At 37.0% G+C, this 22211-nt stretch overlaps 1 protein-coding gene across 1 annotated transcript; it reads left to right on the top strand.

Moving 5' to 3' along the window:
• Positions 1-5901: 5901 nt before the first annotated feature.
• LOC148199739 (uncharacterized) lies at positions 5902-21484 on the top strand. Its single transcript, XM_088113264.1, has 8 exons — positions 5902-6066; positions 6456-7230; positions 12827-12930; positions 13141-13200; positions 13416-13466; positions 18796-18867; positions 19896-20259; positions 20396-21484. The coding sequence occupies exons 2-8, from the start codon at positions 6552-6554 to the stop codon at positions 21355-21357; spliced, it is 2292 nt and encodes a 763-aa protein (XP_087969390.1). The 5' UTR covers positions 5902-6066; positions 6456-6551; the 3' UTR covers positions 21358-21484.
• Positions 21485-22211: the final 727 nt, after the last annotated feature.

Raw genomic sequence — 22211 nt, 5'->3', positions numbered from 1 at the left:
TTCTTCACAGCGAAGACACGGTAAACCCACAACACAGAGGTCATCCTAAGGATGAACTGCTCTGATACCATTACTGTAACATCCCAAAATTTCACCCTAAAAATTAAAATTTATATTCAAAACTTAAATGTTGTAATAATACATAACATCCCGAACATCAACTAAAATCTATACATCAGTTTTAAGCTCAGACGCAACTGCAAAGATAACATTGAATCCTTCTAATTCGATCTTCCATCTCTTCCTTCATTTGCACAGGATCACGTGACAATCCTTCAACTGCTCCCGTATAACATCACACATTATACGATCATCGCATTCACATGCACAAACAAGCAAAGTAAGGGTGAGCTAACCTGAAACACATCATTTATAAAACTTGCATAGTTATTTCAACACAAATATCATATGATAATTAAATCAGACATCCTCAAACCAACGTACCACAATTCCTGTTGGACACTCATCCCATAATACCTAATAATCAATCCAGTACACAATAGACTCTCATCCGGATGATACATTGATGAGCAAATCAATGGAAGGTGCCCCACTTGTGATTTCATTCTTAGTCCCCTCAATATATCCACAATCAACCACAGATCAAGACATCCTACTACAGTGCACTCAACCTCAATACATACCCAGATATCATATCATTACTGAATCAAACGATAAATCAACGAACTTATATTACATCGGATACTGTTTATACGAACATTAAGATTGATCACTTAAGCTCGAAACTAAACATCAACGCTATTATACCGAATACCATTAGGTTGAATACCAAAAGATCAAACGCTGATTAAGATCAAGTGCTTAGACTTCACGTTAAGACAGTGTACTCTACTAGAACAATTACTATTACTTCGAACACTATTCGAACGATTGCTCAAAGATCAAATCTCGCACACCACAGATTAAGTACCCTTCAGACGAACACTTAATTGATCACTTTACTGGATTTAATTCTATCTGAGGGTAACCTCATCGAGACCGGATGTTCCCTACGTACAACCACTAACTATTAATGATCCTTACCTGAGACAATCATCATCCGACCCGAGCATTACCTATGAATGATCACTTCCTGAATCATGCATCATCACAACTAATCACTATTTATTAATCGATTGTTACCTCAACGACTATCAAGGCTGGTCACTCCCTATAAATGATTACATCCTCAGAGCAACATCACCAATAAAGATCATTCCCTAAGAACCATCGCTACGAGACAGAACACTATAATAAAGAACGCTTGAGTCTGGGTTAAACACCTAGAGTACTCTGCTGAACACCTCAGTACTGACCGAACGTAATCAAACTAAACCTCAGGTTACCAAATTAAGATCGGACGCTAGCTACCTCAGATCCACTAACATCAAGATCAACTGTTACCTAATAACACTCGCTACCAGAAAATAAATAACACGAAGACCGAACGTCGTTAGTAAGAACGCTCGTTACTACCTATAGATCCAACAAGTTTTACTTCCCGTCTCTCTCTTGAAGTATTCCAAATCCAACTTTATCTGCACTACCATCTCTCCCGTATCTGTACGACTATCACAGTTAGAAGCCACAGCCACAACATGCAGATGAATAACCAGAATTATCACATTATAAACCCACTACAAATACTATAACAATCCCCATGATAAATCGACTCACATGACTCTGCAGACTAGTCTTTCATAAACTGATGTCGTTTACTTGTAATTCGTCGTCATAACCTGCTCTCAATAACAGGCGACCCGAGCCGTCATCCATCGCGACTTCAGACCTATCTCCCCGACTCCTCAAGGACTAACGAGTAAAAACATCGATACTACGCGTAACGATGCACTATACTCAACACGAGCCGAAGTCAGTGGGCGAGACATTCACCTCCTCGCGCAGAAGAAGGTGACACTCGAATCTCCGTCTCACGCGTGAGACTAGCAAAAATGCTAAAAAGACCGACGAAGTTACAAGTAAATAACATAGTGTATGTACCACCTCTAACCGAATAAACGTGCTCAATCACGAAGTCATACATATTCTCAATAATATGTATAACTAGAATAAACGTGCTCAATCACGAAGTCGTACATATTCTCAATAATATGTATAACTAGAATAAACGTGCTCAATCACGAAGTCATACATATTATCAATAATATGTATAACTAAACCAATATTGGATCAAAGAAATAACCCACAATTCTCAATAATTGCTTCAAAATACTCCCACGGATTCATGCATTGCCGAACGTTATTTCCAACTCTGATACTGTCTGAACGAACGTTCTGAAATCAATCCTCATAAAAGGCCGAACGCTGCCGATAAACACCAAACCTAATCGAGCTCCAAGGACGAACGCTCACAGACCAAGGACGAACGCTCACAAACCAAGGACGAACGTTCACAAATCAAGGACGAACGCTCCCCAAAACCAAGGCCGAACGCTCCCAGAGCCAAGGACGAACACTCCCAAAAACCAAGGCCGAACGCTGCCAGAGCCAAGGACGAACGCTCAGAAAGACAAGGACGAACGCTACTAAAACCGAGGACGAACGCTCACTTAACCAAAAACCGAACGTTCATTTATATCCAAAAGCCGAACGCTCACCTATACCAAAAACCGAACGCTCACTACGGAGCCGAACGCTAAGATCAATTACTTAGGTCGATCGCTAAACCATTGGACGCCATCCTGCATTCCTCACTGTTTGGACGAGCGCATAAAGATCAAACATCCTCAAAGAACGAACGTTCGTTAATCCATAGTATGACCGGACGCTCATTACAACCTACGGACGTTCGTCTTGAGATCAAGGCCGAACGTTCAAGATTACTCCACCAAAATACTAAGTTACGAACGAACGCTCATAAGTTACTGTTTAAATACCACTTGGACGAGCGTCCCTTATATTATGACGAACGAACTCGGACGTTCGTGCAGGACCGAACGCTCAATCAATTTGGACGAACGTCCAATTTGACCAGAATTGGACGAACGTTCTGAAGTTGGTCGACCACTATCTGGTCGAGCACTGTTGGGACGAACGTCCAATTTTGACTCACCAAAATTGGACGTACGCTCATTCTGCAGAATTCTGCAGAATCACGCAGGTTCCAGAGAAAACCCAGAAACACCCTATCTTCATCCCCTTCTTCCCAAATCCTACCCAGATTTGCAGCAAACACAACTATCTTAAAAATCAAAGAAATAAAACAAACTCCCCTTACCTCTTGAAGACTTCCATGTAAATTTTGGGATCTAACTCCTCCCAGACGTGCAGATCAAGATCTCCTTGTAATCTCCACAATTCTTCACTTCCTCTCCCAGATTTTGCTGCAAGGACTCCACTCTCACCAGATGCCCACCCAGATCCACCTCTCAGCCTTTCTGAAGTTGGTACAGTTCCCATGGGTGCTCTTTGGACGGCTGGAAATGGAAGGAAGGGTGCCCTTCCTCTAGCTGCTCTCTCACATGGCTCTCTTCTATGCTAGCAAACTTGAGAGCTTAAAGACGTAGCTGGTCCAGCAAAAGGAGAAGCCACCTTCACGGTCCAGGAGCAAACTTCCAATCACAGCAGCTACAACAACGTTAGAAGGAAGAAGGATTGATGTTTGGAATGAAGAATCCACAACTAGTCTTACAAAAATGGAGGGCTCCCAACATTATTTCTTCTCTCACGTCCAAGAGGTGCTCACGGGTGAGATGCATCTCCCCTGACGCCCAAAATGAGAGCCTCCCCTCTTTCCCCTTCCAATAATTGCATCCTAATAGTCAAAGAGGTGGGTGACCACCATGTCCCCTCCATGTCCCCTACCATCAAAAATTACGGGTCTTACAATTATTATTTTATATTATCTTAGATAAAAATTTTAATTATTTATTATATACAAATGTTTACATATATTTCGAATGGTTATATTATTTGATTGCAAACAGAAGAACAAATCCTTGGAACTTATTTTATAATTTTTTTTATGAATAAATATTAGCCTATGATGCCAAGTGCTTAAAAATTTCAATATTTACATTTTTTTTTGAAAAATAATTATTTACTCATATTTATTGTAGTTGTACCTAATTCAAAGATAATCTTAATCCAACACTCCATATTATGTTTCAAAAATTTAAACTAATCTTATTATTTTTCAATACAATCATTATTTATTATATTCATTATTTAATTATTATTTAATATTTTTAGAAGGAATATTTAATTATTTATTATATACAAATATTATTTACTGATGTTTCAAATGGTTATATTAGTTGATTAATTAATTTTTTAATTTTTTATGCAGAATAATAAGAATAATATTTAAAATTTAAATACTTTTTTTAAAGTTAATATTACTATTAAAAATTTATAATTAACTTCATATTAAATTTAAAACGTTAATTATCAACTCAGAATGAATTTACAAATAAATTTACCATAAACATTTTAGTTTCTATACCATTCAACTGTAGTAATATTTCTAGAAAAATTACTTTTTCTTTCCTAACACTTCTATATTACCAAAAACAACAATAATATAATACTTTCTATTAAAATTATTATACATTATAAACAAAATTTAATTTAATTCCACATACAATTATATTGTTTTAAAAAACAGTTAAAATTAAATAAATTTATTTTATAAAAATTAAATCCATTATATCAATACAAAGATTATGTGTATATATATAACTTTAATATAATATCAAACACTTGTTTAAATATAAAAACAATTTGATTATTTTGAAAAATATCTATGATTAGGAGATTCTTCATCAAATTCGTTTGAAGGAGGAGTTCAATGCTAATTTTACTCAAAAAAAATATTTTTATCCATAATTGACATTTAGTAGTAAAGAGATTATTGTTTTAAACTTAAGGAATCTCTATCTTTAATGTTTTTGAAAACATCATTTTCTAAAATTTCTTACTTAGAAAAGAGACATACTACAAATGACCAGAGAAAAAAACAAAGGAATGATATATATTGAAGTATAAATAGTAGTTATTTGTGCTTGTGTAGTAAAAGTGAACTCTTAACTTCAAGTAAATTTTTAAAGGTAAGGTTAAAAGTAAGATAGAAATGGTGTGAGTGTGCAATTTTGTTTTTATCAAAACCTCCCTAAAATAGAACTAACCATGTCAATTGCCACATTTGCTATTTGTTATAAAGATCCAACCAAAGTTTGTCTTCACTTCATAGTATGAGTACAATACTACAAAAAGTTCATGAGTCTCAACAATTTACTTAAACATTGTACAATGTATGTTCCAAAATGAACAAATCACCTACTTCAATTTCCAAGTTAATAAAACCAAACAATAATAAAATTAAACATTGTGAGTTGTTTTATTTTTATTTGAATTAAATATTTTTTTTCTAAATTTAAATATGAAATTAAAATTTGTTTTTATGTAAAATTTTGATATATTTTAACCTTAAACTTAAAAAATAATAAATATAATACTTTTAGTTTAATTGTATTAGTTTTTTAAGACTTGTTAAAATAATATTTTAGACTGACATTTAACATAAAACATGTGAAAAATAATATAAAAAAATTCAAACACTATTTTAAAATAAGTAAAAAAAATTAAAAAATTAAATTAATACTTACTATATTAATTTATGGTTAAAATTTTAAGATCAAAATAAAATAAAAAATAATTTTACATCTAAATCTTCAAACTAAAAAGTATTTAACCTTTTTATTTATTCCAACATTATTTATCCAAAGAAATAAAAAATAAGAAGGGTGGAGATAATTAAATCAACTAATAATTTTCTATAAAAGATTAATAATTGTAAAAATTACATAATTGTTTTTTTATTTGGTCATGTGGGCCCATTTCATGCTTCATAGTTAGATTCCAACCTGCCAAACGTTTCTCTTGGCACTTTGCTCTTCAGTGTGGCTTGTTCACTCTGTTCAGAGACAATTCTTAGAGCTGCCTCCACAATCAATCAGAGCAGAGTTCTCTGTTTCTTCTTCGAACTTTCACCGCCGCTACTCTCTCATAACCGTCTCACTCTCAGCCAACGCGACTTTCACTGAAGTGACTACTCTCTCTCTCTCTCCCTGGCTCGCTCAATTTTGTCTATTAATTTTTCCTTCTTTCACAGAATTGCATGTCTCTTTGCGCTTGTTTATGTATTGGTGAAGACCAATTTATAAGGTTTTTGTTTCGTTCTGCTTCTGAATGTGTGTTTCTTATGGATAATTTTCTATTTTTTTCATGTTATAATCTCTGATTCTTCTTGGTGCTGCTCTCAGTTCAACTCTTTCTATTTTTCTAGGTTTCAGCCTATGGAAAATGCATGTCATTTTTTTGTTGTTGTTATCATTATGTTATTGATACGAACCGTTTTGTCTGAAAAATATTCTTGACGGATGTTAATTGCTTCTCCAATTTATGTCTGTTTTTTTTTAATCAATTTGTTTTAGTCGGAGATTAGCGACAGAGAGAGCATGGAGAGGGGAGAATTGGAAAGGTAGAAGACTGCGAGCATTTAGTGGAGAAGGTTGAAATTGGATCTATTTATGATAGGGAGAATGGATGATGAATCTTATGGTGGTTCTTTCTGGATGGAGGAAATTAATGGGAAGGTCCAGACACCCGTGAGGAGGAAAAGGAAATACAGGACAAAGAAAAAGGAATTTCATGGATGGGGATCGGCTTCCCTTATTTTGTTTCTCCAATCCATTGGTAGAGATACAGACAAGGAGATAGCTCAAAGCGAGGTTGCAAATATTGTAATGGAGTATGTTAAGCAGAAAAATCTCTTTCATAAAACAAAAAAGAAGAGAATTGAGTGTGATGAGAAGCTTCACTCGCTGTTTAAAAGGAAGACCATTAGCCGGTTGAAAATCAATGACTTGCTTGAGTCACACTTTGCGGAGAATTGTGAGGAATCCTCTAATGATGTTTTGTTTGACTCAGAAGAGGATGACGCCTTTCCAATGTGTGAAACCCCGAGAACAGCACCTTCAGAGAAGAGGAGTCAACTGAAGAAACCGGTTTTTGAAAAACCGAGGAGCTGTTTTGCTGCTGTTGTTCCTGCCAATATCAAGCTTGTTTATTTGAAGAGAAGTCTAGTTGAGAAGCTTCTAACTGACCCCGAAACTTTTGAAACTAAAGTGGTTGGAAGCTTCGTAAGAATCAAAAGTGACCCAAATGATTACCTTCAGAAAAACTCACATCAGCTTTTGCAAATCACAGGTAATCTGGCCTCTGTTCATTAATTATAACATTGCATTATGTTGGAAATCCTATATTGACTAAAAATAAGACCAATTTATAGTATATAAGTAAACGCAGACCTCACCTTACAAGTCAGTTTTTTGGAATTGAGTTAGGCTTAAAGTTCACTTCTTAACATAATATCATGATATCTGAGGGGTGTGTTGGAAGTCCTATATCGACTAGAGGTAAGACCAATTTATAGTATATAAGTGGGTGCAAACCTCACCTTACACGCCGGTTTTGTGGAGTTGAGTTAGACTTAAAGTCCACTTCTTAATATATTCAAATAAATGATATTTGTTTTCTACCAGTTGTACAGTTCACTTTCAATAGGTATGTTCATCAACCGCTTAAGTTGAATTCTTATGTTTCTAACATAAAAAAGAAACTGAAATGTACTTACTCTCTTTTTTACATTATTGGTTTAGATCAAATGCATCTGATGATCTGGCAAATTAGTCAAATTTGCTAGATTGAAGAGTATTCACAAAGATAACAATGAACAAAATTAACTAAGCCTGTTACATGACTTTTGCAGGATCCTCATAATAAAGCAAACCTCATGTGCTTATTATTATGAACTCTATTTTGGCATTATTAGTACACGATCTATTTGGACGAACTTCACTATAAGTTTTTCTAGAAGAGAAAAAATAAATGAAATTTACTTCTCTATAGGCTAAAACTAACTTGTGTACAAGTTAATAGAAAATTATATAAACTATCTGAGAGAGATTCTACAAATTAACCCATGCATAAGCTAATTTTACTTTATGGAGAAGCTAATACTAATTTTTCCTCTTATTTTTTCTCTCCTATAAAGGACTTATAGAGAAGTTCATCTGAGCATGCCCTAAGTCAAGGCTGGGTATGGTAGTCCTAACTGAATGATTTGATTTATTCATGTCAGAATCTGTTTTATTTCTGTGAGAATCATTGTTTTTTATTAGTTATATTTTTTTCCTTATATAATAGATTATAATTATTGTGAATAATGGGGATATTCCTTAATCATAGGGATCTGGTTGTCTAGGAGTTATTATTATGCTTCCTAAAATAGCTTTCTAGCCTTGTATATATGGATTGTATTCTCAACATAATGATATATGGGATTCTACCCTAAATTTTGAGATGGCATCAGAGCTCTCAAATTCTGGGAGTCGCCTCTGACTGCGCACACCAAAACCCTAGATGGCAGCCTTCATTGTTGTTGCACACAACCCTAGACGACAGCCTTCATTGCTGTCGCACACAACCCTAGACAACAGTCTTCATTGCTGCAGCGATTTTTTTTGCAGTGCAGCTTTCATTGCTGCTGTGTTTCTTGTAGTAATGCTTTATGGTTGGATACTAGATTCTGGAGCAACTGACCACATGACACCCCTACCTAAAAATTTCTCATCATACACCCCTTGCCCTAGCAACAAGAAAATATCCACAGTCGATGGCTCTCTAATGACTACAGCAAGTCAAGGAGCAGTTCAAATAAGCCCATCTATAACCCTTAAAAATGTCCTTCATATTCTTAAATTGTCTATCAGTTTAGTTTCCCTAAAGAAACTCATACAAGATCTATCATGGAATGCTATTTTTTATGACAATGTTTGTATTTTACAGAAAAAGTACTCGGGGAGGATGATTGGACATGCTAGAGAATGGAATGGCTTGTATTACTTGGACCATCCAAATCTGCCACGAGACCTGGAAAATAACACCTCTTTTTTCTCTTATTCAATAAAGACCATCAGGGAAAAGGTCTTCCTACATCACTGTCGCCTTGGACATCCTTCCTTTAGGGTCATAAAATTGTTATTCCCTTCCCTTTTCAGCAAATTAGATGTGGCAAGTCTCAATTGAGATATGTGTGAACTTGCTAAGCACAAACATGTTCCTTTTCAGTTAGTAATAATAAGAGCACTTTTCCTTTTTATTTAATTCATACAGATGTGTGGGGTCCCTCAACTGTCCCAAATGTTTCTGGTGCTTGTTGGTTTCTCACCTTTATAGATGATTGTACTCGTGTCACATGGGTTTTTTTACTAAAACAAAAATCTGAAGCCAGCTATGTGGTTCAGCATTTTTTATCCATAGTAAAAAGTCAATTTGGTGTTAGCATTAAGAGGATTAGATCCAATAATGCTAAAGATTACTTTAATCATGGGCTTATTTCCTTTTCAAAAGGAAGGCATCATTCATGAGTCATCTTGTGTCAAAACACCTCAACAAAATGGGATTGCTGAGAGGAAAAATGGACACCTTCTAGACCAAACTCAAGCCCTTCTTTTTCAACATAAGGTTCCTAAAATGTTTTGGGGGGAGGTTGTTCTCACTACCTGTTATCTAATTAATAGACTACCTCCTAGTATTCTAGCTTCCAAAAGCCCTGGAGGTTTTGTCCTCTTTTTATCCTAATGTGTCCACATCCAACCACCTTATTCCAAGAATATTTGGGTGTGTTTCTTTTGTCCATGTGCACAATAGTGATAGAGGTAAACTTGATCCTAAAGCCTTAAAATGTGTTTTCATAGGATACTCATCAACACAAAAAGGATATAAATGTTATCACCCACCATCCAAAAAATTCTTTGTGTCCATAGATGTCATCTTTTTTGAACACCAAAGTTACTTCCACCAAGATCATCTTCAGGGGGAGACTGCAAGAAATGAAGATGATCTTCTGATGCTCCCTGACTTAAGTTTAGGGCCAAAAATAGGGACTAAAAGCGTAACAGCTGAGAAGGAACCCACTCAAGATGGAGTTGATGTAAGATTTGGGAAAAAATTGGTTTATACAAGGAAGACAGAGGTCATTCCAGAATCTGTCCATGTCCAACAATCCAACCCAGCATTACATGAGGTAACTAACCCTAATCTTTTAATCTCCATTGAACCAACCTCTTATTTTCAGAATCTGCAGGAACTCGAATCCAGTCCAGCACCACTTTATGAGAACCTAGATATTCCAATTGCCCTTAGGAAAGAAAGGCTTAATACCCTATTTTGTCCCCAGTTTCGCTCGAAAATGTCAAATTAGTCCATCCTTTAAAAAATGCGTCAATTACGTCATCACTTAATAAAATTTGCATCAATGAAATCTCTTCCGTTAAATCCGTACAAACGACGTTAATTATTTTTCTCTTTCTTCTACTTAGATAATTAACGCCATTTGTACGGATTTAACGGAAGGGATTTCACTGATGCAAATTTTATTAAGTGAGGACGTAATTGACGCAGGATGGACTAATTTGATATTTTCGAGCGAAACTGAGGACAAAATAGGGTATTAAGCCGGAAAGAAACTAGGAAATGTACCACCAAGCCACTGTACCCTCTAGCCAACTACTTATCCTTCAAAAACTTCTCACCTACCCATAAAGCCTTCCTCACAAGCCTAAGCACCACAACCATACCTACCTCTTTATCTGAGGCAATGACTGATAAAAAATGGAAACAAGTCATGGATGTGGAAATGGAAGCATTAGAAAAGAATAGTACTTGGTTTTGGTTGCTCTCCCAAATGGAAAAAAACCAATAGGGTGCAAGTGGGTATATACTATAAAATATAAGGGTGATGGGTCCATTGAGAGGTACAAAGCAAGGTTAGTAGCTAAGGGATTTACTCAAACCTATGGAGTGGATTACATGGAAACCTTTGCTCCAATTGCAAAAATGAACACAGTTAGGGTGATATTATCCCTAGTAGCTAATTATGGTTGGAACTTGCAACAATTTGATGTTAAAAATGCCTTCCTTCGTGGAGAAATTGAAGAGGAGATTTACATGGAATTGCCCACTGGATATAAGGGAAAAAAAGCTGCCAACACTGTTTGCAAGCTAAAAAAGGCTTTGTATGGGCTGAAACAATCACCACGAGCATGGTTTGGGAAGTTTACTAAAGTTATGATAGGTTTGGGCTTTAAACAAAGTCAAGGAGACCACACTCTGTTCATTAAACACTCTAAGTCAAGGGGAGTAACCGTGCTACTAGTGTATGGATGATATTATAGTGACAGGGGATGAGGAGGAGGAGCAAAAGCTGTTAGGCCAACATCTAGCCAAGGAATTTGAAATTAAGACCTTGGGAAAATTGAAGTACTTTTTGGGAATTGAAGTGGCTCATTCTAAAAAGGGAATATTCATATCTCAACAGAAATACATCACTGATTTGTTGAAAGAAAATGGTAAGACAACATGCAAGCCTGCAAGTACACCAATTGATCCTAGCATGAAATTGGGAAATGCAGAAGAAGATACTACAGTTGACAAGGAAATGTATCAAAGGCTAGTTGGTAGACTAATTTATTTATCTCACACTAGACCTGATGCTGCATTTGCTGTGAGTCTAGTTAGCCAATTCATGCACCAACCGAAGGAGGTTCACTTACAAGCTGCACTAAGAATTGTACACTATTTGAAAGGAACCCTAGGCAGGGGAATTTTGTTTGAAAGAAATGGGAATGTAAGTCTAGAAGCATATACAGATGCAGACTATGCAGGGTCAATCGTGGATTGGAGGTCCACTATGGGATATTGCACTTTCCTTGGAGGGAATCTCGTGACTTGGAAGAGTAAGAAACAAAATGTGGTAGTCAGATCCAGTGCTGAAGAAGAATTCAGGACAATGACTCAAGGGATATGTGAACTACTTTGGCTGAAGATCATCTTGGTAGACTTAGGAATAAAATTGAATGAACCAATGAGACTCTACTGTGATAACAAATCTGCTATTAGCATAGCTCATAATCCAGTGCAGCATGATAGAACCAAACATATTGAGGTTGACAAACATTTTATCAAAGAAAAATTAGACAGTAATCTAATCTGCACTCCATATGTCTCTTCACAAGACAACCTTGCAGATATTCTAACGAAGGGGCTAAACAGCAACAACTTTGAGAGTATTGTTTCCAAGCTGGGAATGGAAAATACTTATTCACCAGCTTGAGGGGGAGTGTTAGAATTTGTTTTATTTCTGTCAGAATCATTGTTTTTTATTAGTTATATTTTTTTTCCTTATTTAACAGATTATAATTATTGTGAATAATGGGGATATCCTTGAATCATAGGGATGTGGTTGTCTAGGAGTTATTATTATGCTTCCTAAAATAGCTTCTTAGCCTTGTATATATGGATTGTATTCTCAACATAATGATATATGAGATTCTACCCTAAATTGTGAGAATTCACCATGAATGACAATGAACAAATCAATCTAATCCAATAACCTCGTGTTGGGTACGGTTTTAATAACTAGGAAAAAGTTGTTCATGATCATGTACTGTTTTTTGACAACATTAATATAGGTCTTGTGTCGTCTATGATTCATCCTAATTGAATATTTTGGACTATTCACAACAAATAACAGTGAAAAAAAACTCTAATCCAGTTGCTTTCCAGTTAATTTTCCACGGTCCTTCATGGAATTATTTCTCTTAGTGTTTTGTCTTAATCTATTATTTATTTGTGAATTTGGCATGCAATTGACAATTAAATGTGACATATATAGAAAAAATAGACGATGGCATTTATTTCTTCTAATAGGCTGAAGTGTAATTTTTTTGGGTGTATCCAGGTATGAAAAAGAGTTCTGAAGTAAATGGGGAAATTCACCTTCAGGTTTCTGGTTTCTTTAAGGACATCAGAATTCAAATGCTTTCAGATGATAATTTCTCTGAGGTATGTTTTATCTTGCTTTATTTAGCAAAAGTAGTAGTAATTATTGCTTGATTCTGGTGCTAAGCCAAAAGTTTTTAGGTATCTGTATGCATATTGTTCTTGATTAATTTCTATCAAATTAATGCTTGAATACTTAAGTGACAGTTTTAATTAAGCACATGTTGACTGGAAATTGATGGTGGGTTTGAGATTATGTAACTATGGTTTCAGGAGGAGTGTGAGGATTTGCGCCGAAGAGTGAAAGATGGCTTGGTCAAGAGACCTATGACTGTAAGCTCTTTCAATTGCTTTGATTTTTTATTTTTTTTTAAATATGGTGAAATTCCTATAGCAGTATAACAATCCACTTCCATAGATTGTGAACTGAAAGGAATAGGGCAGTGTATTCTGTATTCATGGAAGTATGTTTTACTCTAGAGTCTAGATACTGGGTCTGATGCTTTAATAAATGTATGGAATGTGACACTTTCTTTTATACATGGTAGGTGGATATGGAGCACAGAGCAAGAGTATTGCATGAGGATATGACTAAGCATGTATGTACAGAACTGTAGTTGAACCTTGTGTTTTGGTTGCTTTGTTTGTGCTTCTGTTCATGATTTCTTCCTAATTTGTCAAGCTGGTTTTTGAAACGTGAATATAGTCAAATTGTACAATTAACGGAGGATACGTTAAAAATAGCTTGAAATATATCATATAAATGAAAAATAATGTATAGATTTCAATTAACAAATTTTACCAATAATAAATTGAAAACATAGCTTGATCACAAGTCTCACTAACCAAATCCAAGTCATAATTAAGTGTGTGAATTCTCTATTTAGGAAGAAAAAAAAAAGGACCAACAGAGTTTCCTGTATTTCATCATGTTGACAGCACCTGTTACGGTATAAGGTAGGGAGTAATAATAAGGTTTGGAAAGTATATGAGAAGGAGAAGGAAGGTAGGAGGGAAGTGAGACCGATCGGTATTGACCGTAAAGGCCGAACAGTGGAAGGTGGTGAAGAGCGGGAGCCGAACGGTAGGAGGCAGGGGGAAGCAAGCCGAACGGAGGAAGACGAGGAGCGAGCAGGCCAAACGGTGGAAGGCAAGGAGCGAGCAAGCCGATTGGTGGACAAGGGGGAGCAACCAGGCCGAACGGTGTGAAGCAGCAAAGGACCTGAGCCGAGCGATTGAAGAGCTACCATCCTAACTGTCACAGCGGTTAGGATGGGCGGGAACTAATTACAGTAAAGGGAGCTATATTTGAGGAGAATATTCAATATAAGATAATTAGAGTAAATAAATATATATTCCAGGGAAATATACAATATAAGATATTTATAATACTTGAGAATTAAACTATAAAATAATTCTTGAGGGCTTGATTGATCCCTCTCATAATCTTCTATTTATAAAAATAAATTGACACAATATAATCATGATAAATAGGGTAACATAGACACAATATAATCATAATAAATAGGGTAACTCTAGACACAATATAATCATGATAAATAGGGTAACCCTAGACAAAATATAATCATGATAAATAGGATAAATATTCTAACATTTCCCCTCAAGCTTGAGCATACAACTTGTATGTGCCAAGCTTGGAATAAATAAACTCAATCTAACCAAATCAACTTGTCTAAAATGTCGAGACAATAGACGTGGTAACTTTGGCTCCGAGCAAGATTGCTTCAGACCATCGAGAGAGAATGTCTATAAACCAAATTGGACTCACAAACCAGTGTAACCAAAGAGACTCCTCATAAGCTTATGGAGAATAATATTGGACAACCACAAAACTTCATCTAGCACCATGAACCTTCAAGTAGGGTGACTTTGACAAAGTTTATTTCCATCAAAAGTGAATGCTGAGTGGTAGACAACGACAAACTGCAGAGATTGGATTGTCATCAAATAAGGATGGGCCAGCATGGCTAAAAGCAACAAAAATGCAGGGACTGCTATCTTTGACTAGTTGGGGCCTGCAGTGGCTGAAAGCAACAAAACTACAGGGACTGCCATCTCTGACTAATTGGGGCCTGTAGTGGCTGAAAGCAGGGAGTATCATCTCAGAATAGTGTCTGACTAGTGGCTAGAAACATACTCCCCCTTACTACAGGGACTAAATTGTCATTACTGACTGATCGGGCCTGCAGGGACTAAATTGTCATCACTAACTGATAGAGCCTGCAGGGACTAAATTGCAACAATATAATCATGATAAATAGGGTAACATAGACACAATATAATCATGATAAATAGGGTAACCCTAGACACAATATAATCATGATAAACAGGGTAACTCGAGACACAATATAATCATGATAAATAAGGTAACCCTAGACACAATATAATCATGATAAATAGGGTAAATATTCTAACAATAATTAATGATATATGCTAGGGAAGTATACGGGGGAATATTTACATTAAATATAGGGATATTTATATTAAATATAGATATATTCTAGGGAGATATTTAGTATGAGATGAGCGGGAAATAATTAGTATAAATAAAGCTAGAGTTTAGGGTTAAGGGCATGCTTTTGATTATTGAGTTTTGTTGACATGCGGCTATGCATCCTACGAGGGAGGTTATGCTCCCAATTATTGTTTACTTTTTTTTATTCAGATATTACCATCAATAAAAGAGATTCATTCTCCCATTATCATTCGTTCATTGTCTTTTCTACCTACTATGATCGTGATTAATTCGTCTCTGACTCGGATACGTAACAGCACCACTAATCTATGTTTGGTAATAGATTATTTTCAGGAAACAATTGCTTTTTCTTCAAAAGATCTCTTTGATAGCTGGTATAAATAAGTGATCTTCAAAATATGCTTAAGTAAGCACACGCCTAATGGGAAAATGCTTGAGTCGGCAGCTGGAGTAATTTCTTAGCCACTCCCGCTTTTTACTCCAAAATATTGGTGTCTGCTTATACGCATATGTTTTGTTGTAATATGTTTATGCACCAGGAGAGGCTAAAATTCGTTTCTATAGCTGCTTGACTTTTTGTATACTTCTATTATGAGTTTCTATTCTCAATACGTTGCAATGCTAGTGGGAAACCATGGTCCGTTGCAAATTATAATGAACTCGATAATAATTTCATTTGCATGTTGTCTTTTAATTGATCAGTTACCAGCACTGACACATGGGAAATAGAATTGTCCATTCAGTGTCACATTCTAAGTTAGGATATAGGGTAAGAGGATATAATGGGTAATGGGTTTAGGATAGAAGGTGGAGAAATTGTATAAATAAGACCCTGTTATGTTGTCAGGGGCATCATTGAGTATTATTTTGTAAATCTGGACTTTGGCTAGAAGAGGGGAATTAGGCCTCTGTTAGGGCTAAGAGGGGGATTAGGCCTCCATTAGCGCTATCAGTGTACTTTGTTCTCAATATCAATACAGAAACCCATTCTTTTATTGTTCTTTCTATCTTCTGAGTGTGTTCTCGTTAGGTTCCAAAATCCAGGTACCTAACAAATTGGTCCGACCTGCCAGATCCAAATTGGGGGAAAAATGGAGAGCAGAATCCACGGAAGATTGAATGTAATGGAGGGTCAGATAGAAGCGGTGGATGGAATGAAGGTCGAGTCAGCGGCATTGCGCCAAGATTCGGCAGCAATTAGGAAAGACTTGCAAGAAGTCATGCGAATCTTGGGAGGACGGACTCGCGACCAGGAAAGGCTATCGGAAGGGAGCCAGGCGTCCGTCAACGAACATTGAAGGGCGAGGTGGGAAGACGAAGAAGGAGGAAGGGAAGGCGAACCTACCGAGGGGCAAAACAGCTGGTGGAAACTGGTGGAGCTACCCGTCTTCGAGGGGATCGATCCGCTGAACTGGATCAATTGTGCAGAGAAATTTTTCGAGTTACAAGGGGTATCGGAGGAGGAAAAGGTGCGCCTAGCCGACATTAGGATGGAGGGGAGTGCTGGCTACTGGTTCAGAGCCTAGAAGGAGAAAGCCAAGAATCGTTCATGGGATGGTTTGAAGGAAGCCCTGGTGATAATAAGGTTTGGAACCATTGTTGAGTGTTTGGCGGTATCGAAACAGACGGGGACAGTGGAAGAGTATGTACAATACTTCAAGACATTTACGCGTAGAACAAAGAGGGTGTTGGACGAGCAGCTATTAGGATATTTTCTGGCGGGATTGCAAGAGGACATACGGAATCAAGTCCGACCCCATGACCCGCAGGACTTGATGGTGGCGATGCGGATCACAAGGGGTGTTGAAGAATTCCAGGGAGGCGAAAAGGAGAGGAGGACCGGATCCGAACAGGAGAGGACTGACAGATTCGCACGAAAGCGGACTGCTGGAGCCGAACGGGAGAGAACCGCTGAATCCGAGCGTGAGAGGACAAGCGGAACCGAACGGTCTTACAGTTACAGTCAAAGGCCAAACGGTCTTAAAGTCAAAACGGTCTCCTAGTCATTGGTCGAGCGGTCCGAGGCCATAGAAGACCAGTCGTCTGGGGGACTAACGAGCGGTGAGGTGACACGGTCCGAGGCTAATCGCTATAACCCAGGCCGATCGAGTGTTGCCAAGCGGTTCGAGGCCATGCGCAATAGCCCAGGCCAATCGGGAGTTGTCAAGCGGTCCGAGGCCAATCACCTAGGCCGATCGGGAGCCGCCGAGAGTGTGGTGTCAGTATGGAACAACCGGAATCTGCCTTACTCAGAATGCCTGAAACAGAGAGAGGAAAGAAGAGAGGAACTTTTGCAGGACATCAAGAAAGCAAAGCAACCCTCAAATAAAGGAGAAAATTCAATACAAACCCAACCTTCAAAGAACCTGGAAGACAAGACAAAACAGGGGGTTCAAGTCCTGGCAGCAAAAATCCAAGAATTTTTCTTGGGAAGATCTTGCAGCAACTCTGCCAAGGGTTGTTAATGCGAGCCGAACGATTGAAGGGAACAAGAGCCGAACGGTTGAAGGTAGGGGGAAGGAGCCGAATGGTATAAAGGCAGGGGGGAGCAAGCTGAACGGTAGAAGAAGTTATTTTAAAGGGAAGAATAAGAAGCTCCTCACTTTCAAGGAAATAATGAAGACACGAAAATGGTCCCATAAATTTTGTCTCTCATTTCGACCACCACCCAAACCTCCATACCTGAATTGGAGGGCAATAGCCAGTGGGTGTCTTTCATATGGTAACACGATGAGGAAGAGGAGCCTGGAGATCAAGCTTCACAGTTCCAACCTTGAGGACAAGGTTGTTTTGAAGGGGGTGTAATGTTAGGATATAGGGTAAGAGGATATAATGGATAATGGGTTTAGGATAGAAGGTGAAGAAATTGTATAAATAAGACCCTGGTATGTTGTCAAGGGCATCATTGAGTATTATTTTGTAAATCTGGACTTTGGCCAGAAGAGGGGGATTAGGCCTCCATTAGCGCTATCAGTGTACTTTGTTCTCAATATCAATACAGAAACTCATTCTTTTATTGTTCTTTCTATCTTCTGAGTGTGTTCTTGTTAGGTTCCAAACCCAGGTACCTAACATTCTATCACCTCTATACAAGTACTCTTGGAAATATGTAGAATACTCGAGTTCAAGTATTGGAAACTCTTAGATACTACTTATGGTGTTTATAAATACATGCTAGCCATACCCCAGATATTTCTTCCCATTCTTGTTGATTTTTGTCTGTATGTCAATTATCAATTTGTACATTCATGCTCAGGTGGATAAACTTGTCCTGTTTGTTCTGTGTTTACATTGAAACTGTGCATGCCCCTAACATGCTTGTTTCATATAAGAGCTGATTTTACCCTTTTGATATCTAGGTTTATTTCGCCTAACTCTACTCTAATATTCCCTTATTCCTGCTTTCTTTTGATGTGATGATTTTGTTTCAGTGGCTTGCTAGAGAACTTACTCTGCTACAAAATCTCATTGATCGAGCGAATGAAAAGGGTTGGCGTAGAGAATATCCTTTTCTGTTATTCATTTGACAATTTTTTCTATATTGTGGTATATTTTCCCGTCCATTTTTTGCATCAGAAGATGCATAAATCTAGTTAACACACTACACTACCCTTGTTATACAACTAAATTTGATCTCTAGTATACTTCGTTCGTACATCATTAACTGTACTATTTGTCATAAATAAAAACCACCGTGGGCTATTTAAGGCAATTTATATATACATAGTAACCCATGACACAACTTCATTATTTCATGATTCTTGATTGTTATATTTATATTGTATTTATCCTAGATCTATTATTGGACTACGTTTGGGTGTGACGGGGTGTATTGACAAAAACACTAACGTCATTCTAACTAACTAGAAATAGTTTTGTAGTGTGTATATATGGGGGGCAACCTTCATCTTATGAGCTAGCTTTTTTGGATTGAGTTAAACACGGATCCGAGCAGTTAGAGTTGGTCACCTGATTGATTTGGATCATCAAACCAATTCTTTTTCAGTCTGTCTGTGTTTCATCTGACACTTGTATAATTCTTCTTTAATTGGCTAATATTTCCAGCATTAATTCTTTCAATGTCATACTGTTGGATAGATTTAGGGAGAAGCATTTATCGTCCTAACCACATCACCTACCTTGTATATTTACTCAATTGATCTCCAAACACCAATCACTTGAGTTATGCCCAAGTGACATGTGAGAGGACGGGGTAGCTTCCGTGCTTCTCTTAAATCCAGCATCAGACAAATCTTTTGTGTAATAAAACTAAATACCACCGTAAAGCTGCTACTCCTTTCGAAAGTCATACTGACTGATTGCATTACAATCCCTTCTAGCTAGGTCTCAACTTTTTTACAGTGCTGTAGTACACATCTGATTTAGAAAGCAGTCAGTCGTGGTAATCAACGTTGTGCAATATAATTATTGTCTGATCATGTGTATAAGGTTTGTTTAGTGACCCTTTTTAAGTAAAATTTTAAGAAAGGATTTGTTTGAAACAAAGATTCCTTAATCAAGTTGAAGTACACTGGATGAATATCTACAAAGAAGAGAGAAGCTTCAGAGACCTGATGAGCAGAAACGGTTATTGTGTGAGTTTCCTGAAGTTATTGCAGATGATCAAGAAACAGAATCTACCACTCCAGATGATCGAGATAAAAAGGTAGAAAACAATTTACAGGAGTTCTGGCAGGCCGCATGTACAAAATCATCTTTAGTGACTGAGGACGCAAAGGCAGTTACAAATGCAAAACTGGATATTGCTGATCTTGTAAAACCACAAAACAATTCACCAAAGTCCATTCCCATTCTCCGAATATCACCAGATGTTCCTCTTTTGGATTTCACAAAGAATAGCTCTATTTCGAATTGCGCTTCACATGACACTACAGGTTTGTTATAAACATTTTCATTTTCCTTGGTTCTCCCTTTTACTGTAAGCTGGTTTTTTATCTATGAATGTTTGATGGTAATATTGCTGTACTTATGCTAATGTCATTCTTTGATGTTCTTCGTATATGTTGGCAGAGCACCAATCCTGTGGCTTACCTGTCCAACAGCAGCCTGAGCAAGAAACAGACTTTGCATATAAGAAGGACGTGTCTAAGCCAACCAAATCACATGAAGCAAAGATCTCTCAATCACTGCCCGACAAACAGATCTGGCCATCTCAGATTCATACAAGCAGTGGCTTATATGTCCAACAGCTGCAAGAACAACCGAGAGACGCTGCATATAGAAATGGCACACCTAAGCCATCTCAATTAGATGAAAGGAAGATATCTCAAGCATTTCCCAACAAACAGACAGGGCCATCTCAAGTTGAGGTTTTAGAGCTAAGTGATGACTTATCTATCCAACAGTCGACAGAGCAACAAACAAACTTATCACATAAGTATGGCGAGTCTAAGCCAGCTGAATCACCCGAAGTGATGAGCTCTCAAGTATTGCCCAGCAGACAGATACAGGCATCTCAGTTGGATGTTATAGAGCTAAATGATGACTTAGCTGATCAACAAGCGGAAGAGCAACAAATTGACTTTGCATATAACAGTGGCATGTCTAAGCCAGCTAAATCACATGAAGCGGAGATCTCTCGATCACTGCCCAGCAAACAAATACAGCCATCTCAGGTTGAGGTTACATTGTCCAGCAAACAGATACAGCCATCTGAGATTCAGGTTACGCTGCCCAGCATACAAATGCAACCATCCGAGGTTATAGAGCTAAGCGATGATGATGATGACGAAGAAGAAAATGAAAAAGCAAGTACTACAAAATTGGTTCCCGCTGTGCAATCGGAGGATACCTTGATGTGGCATTACAGAGATCCCGCGGGTAACGTACAAGGACCATTTTCCTTGAATTCTCTTAAACGTTGGAGTGATGCTGGGTACTTTAATGGAGATTTCAGGGTCTGGAAGTCAGGTGATAGGCAGAATGAAAGTGTATTACTGGTGAAGATACTAGCCCAATTTTTTACCATATGATCAAATTTCTTTTGATGCACGTTGTAAAATGCTGCTCAGTTGTTTGTTTTGATACCTGGGTAGCCAACAAATATACAACTTAACTGTAACTAAACTTTTGGTCTCTAATTGAATTATTTTTCCTTCTCCTTGCTCGTTCATCTCTTCACCTGGTCAAGACGAATCAATAATATTGAATCATTCTGTTAGGAGTTGTATATTGAGTAAAATAAACTATAGGATGAAATACTTAAGTCGAGATTTTTCCTTTCAGTGGATTAGTCATTTGGGTTAGATTCTCTAATTCTGTGATGCATAATGTTATATTGTACGGACGATGTACAGCGATGTTGCAATACTGCAGATGCTATGGTTGTCTAAGGAGGTTGATGCCACGATGCGGGTACTGTGAATGGGCTAACATATGATCTTTCTAAAGCTTGGAGTACAGACAACTGGGTGCCGGTACTCAAACTGATAATATTATGTTAAGAACTTAAGGTAAAATGGTTGTAAACTTTTCTATTTTTTCAAAAAGAAAAAAATTAAAAAGTAAGAAAAGATAGTATTAAATGAATGTAAAAGTTTTAGACGAGTCAAATAATCATTTTTCTTATTTATGATTTCTTGGACCTCTTTGCCTATAAAAGACAAAAGGATCCTAATATAATAATATATATATATATATATATATATATATATATATATATCCTATTTTCATTTTTCTCTATTCTTCTCTTAGTCTCTTTTACTATTGACTTGTTTAAACATTGAAAACTGATATGATAAAATAGATTTTTGGGACAATATTTTGATACAGCATGTCAGTTTTTCATTGAATTTAAAGTTTGTCAGTACAATAACAAATAAATAAT

This window comes from Vigna umbellata, chromosome 4 (assembly GCF_029865625.1).
Source record: "Vigna umbellata cultivar VRB3 chromosome 4, Vumbellata_1.0, whole genome shotgun sequence".
In the NCBI taxonomy this organism is placed as follows: Eukaryota; Viridiplantae; Streptophyta; class Magnoliopsida; order Fabales; family Fabaceae; genus Vigna; species Vigna umbellata.
The sequence above is the reverse complement of the archived record's forward strand: the minus strand, read 5'-3'. Positions and strand labels throughout refer to the sequence as shown.

What these genes read in the sequence shown, in the direction of transcription:
- LOC148199739 (XM_088113264.1), top strand. Translation starts at nt 6,552, where the DNA reads ATGATAGGGAGAATGGATGATGAATCTTATGGTGGTTCTTTCTGGATG. An exon ending in TGGTCAAGAGACCTATGACT is followed by an intron (nt 13,201 to 13,415) that starts GTAAGCTCTTTC and finishes TATACATGGTAG; the next exon opens with GTGGATATGGAGCACAGAGC. An exon ending in CGCTTCACATGACACTACAG is followed by an intron (nt 20,260 to 20,395) that starts GTTTGTTATAAA and finishes ATATGTTGGCAG; the next exon opens with AGCACCAATCCTGTGGCTTA.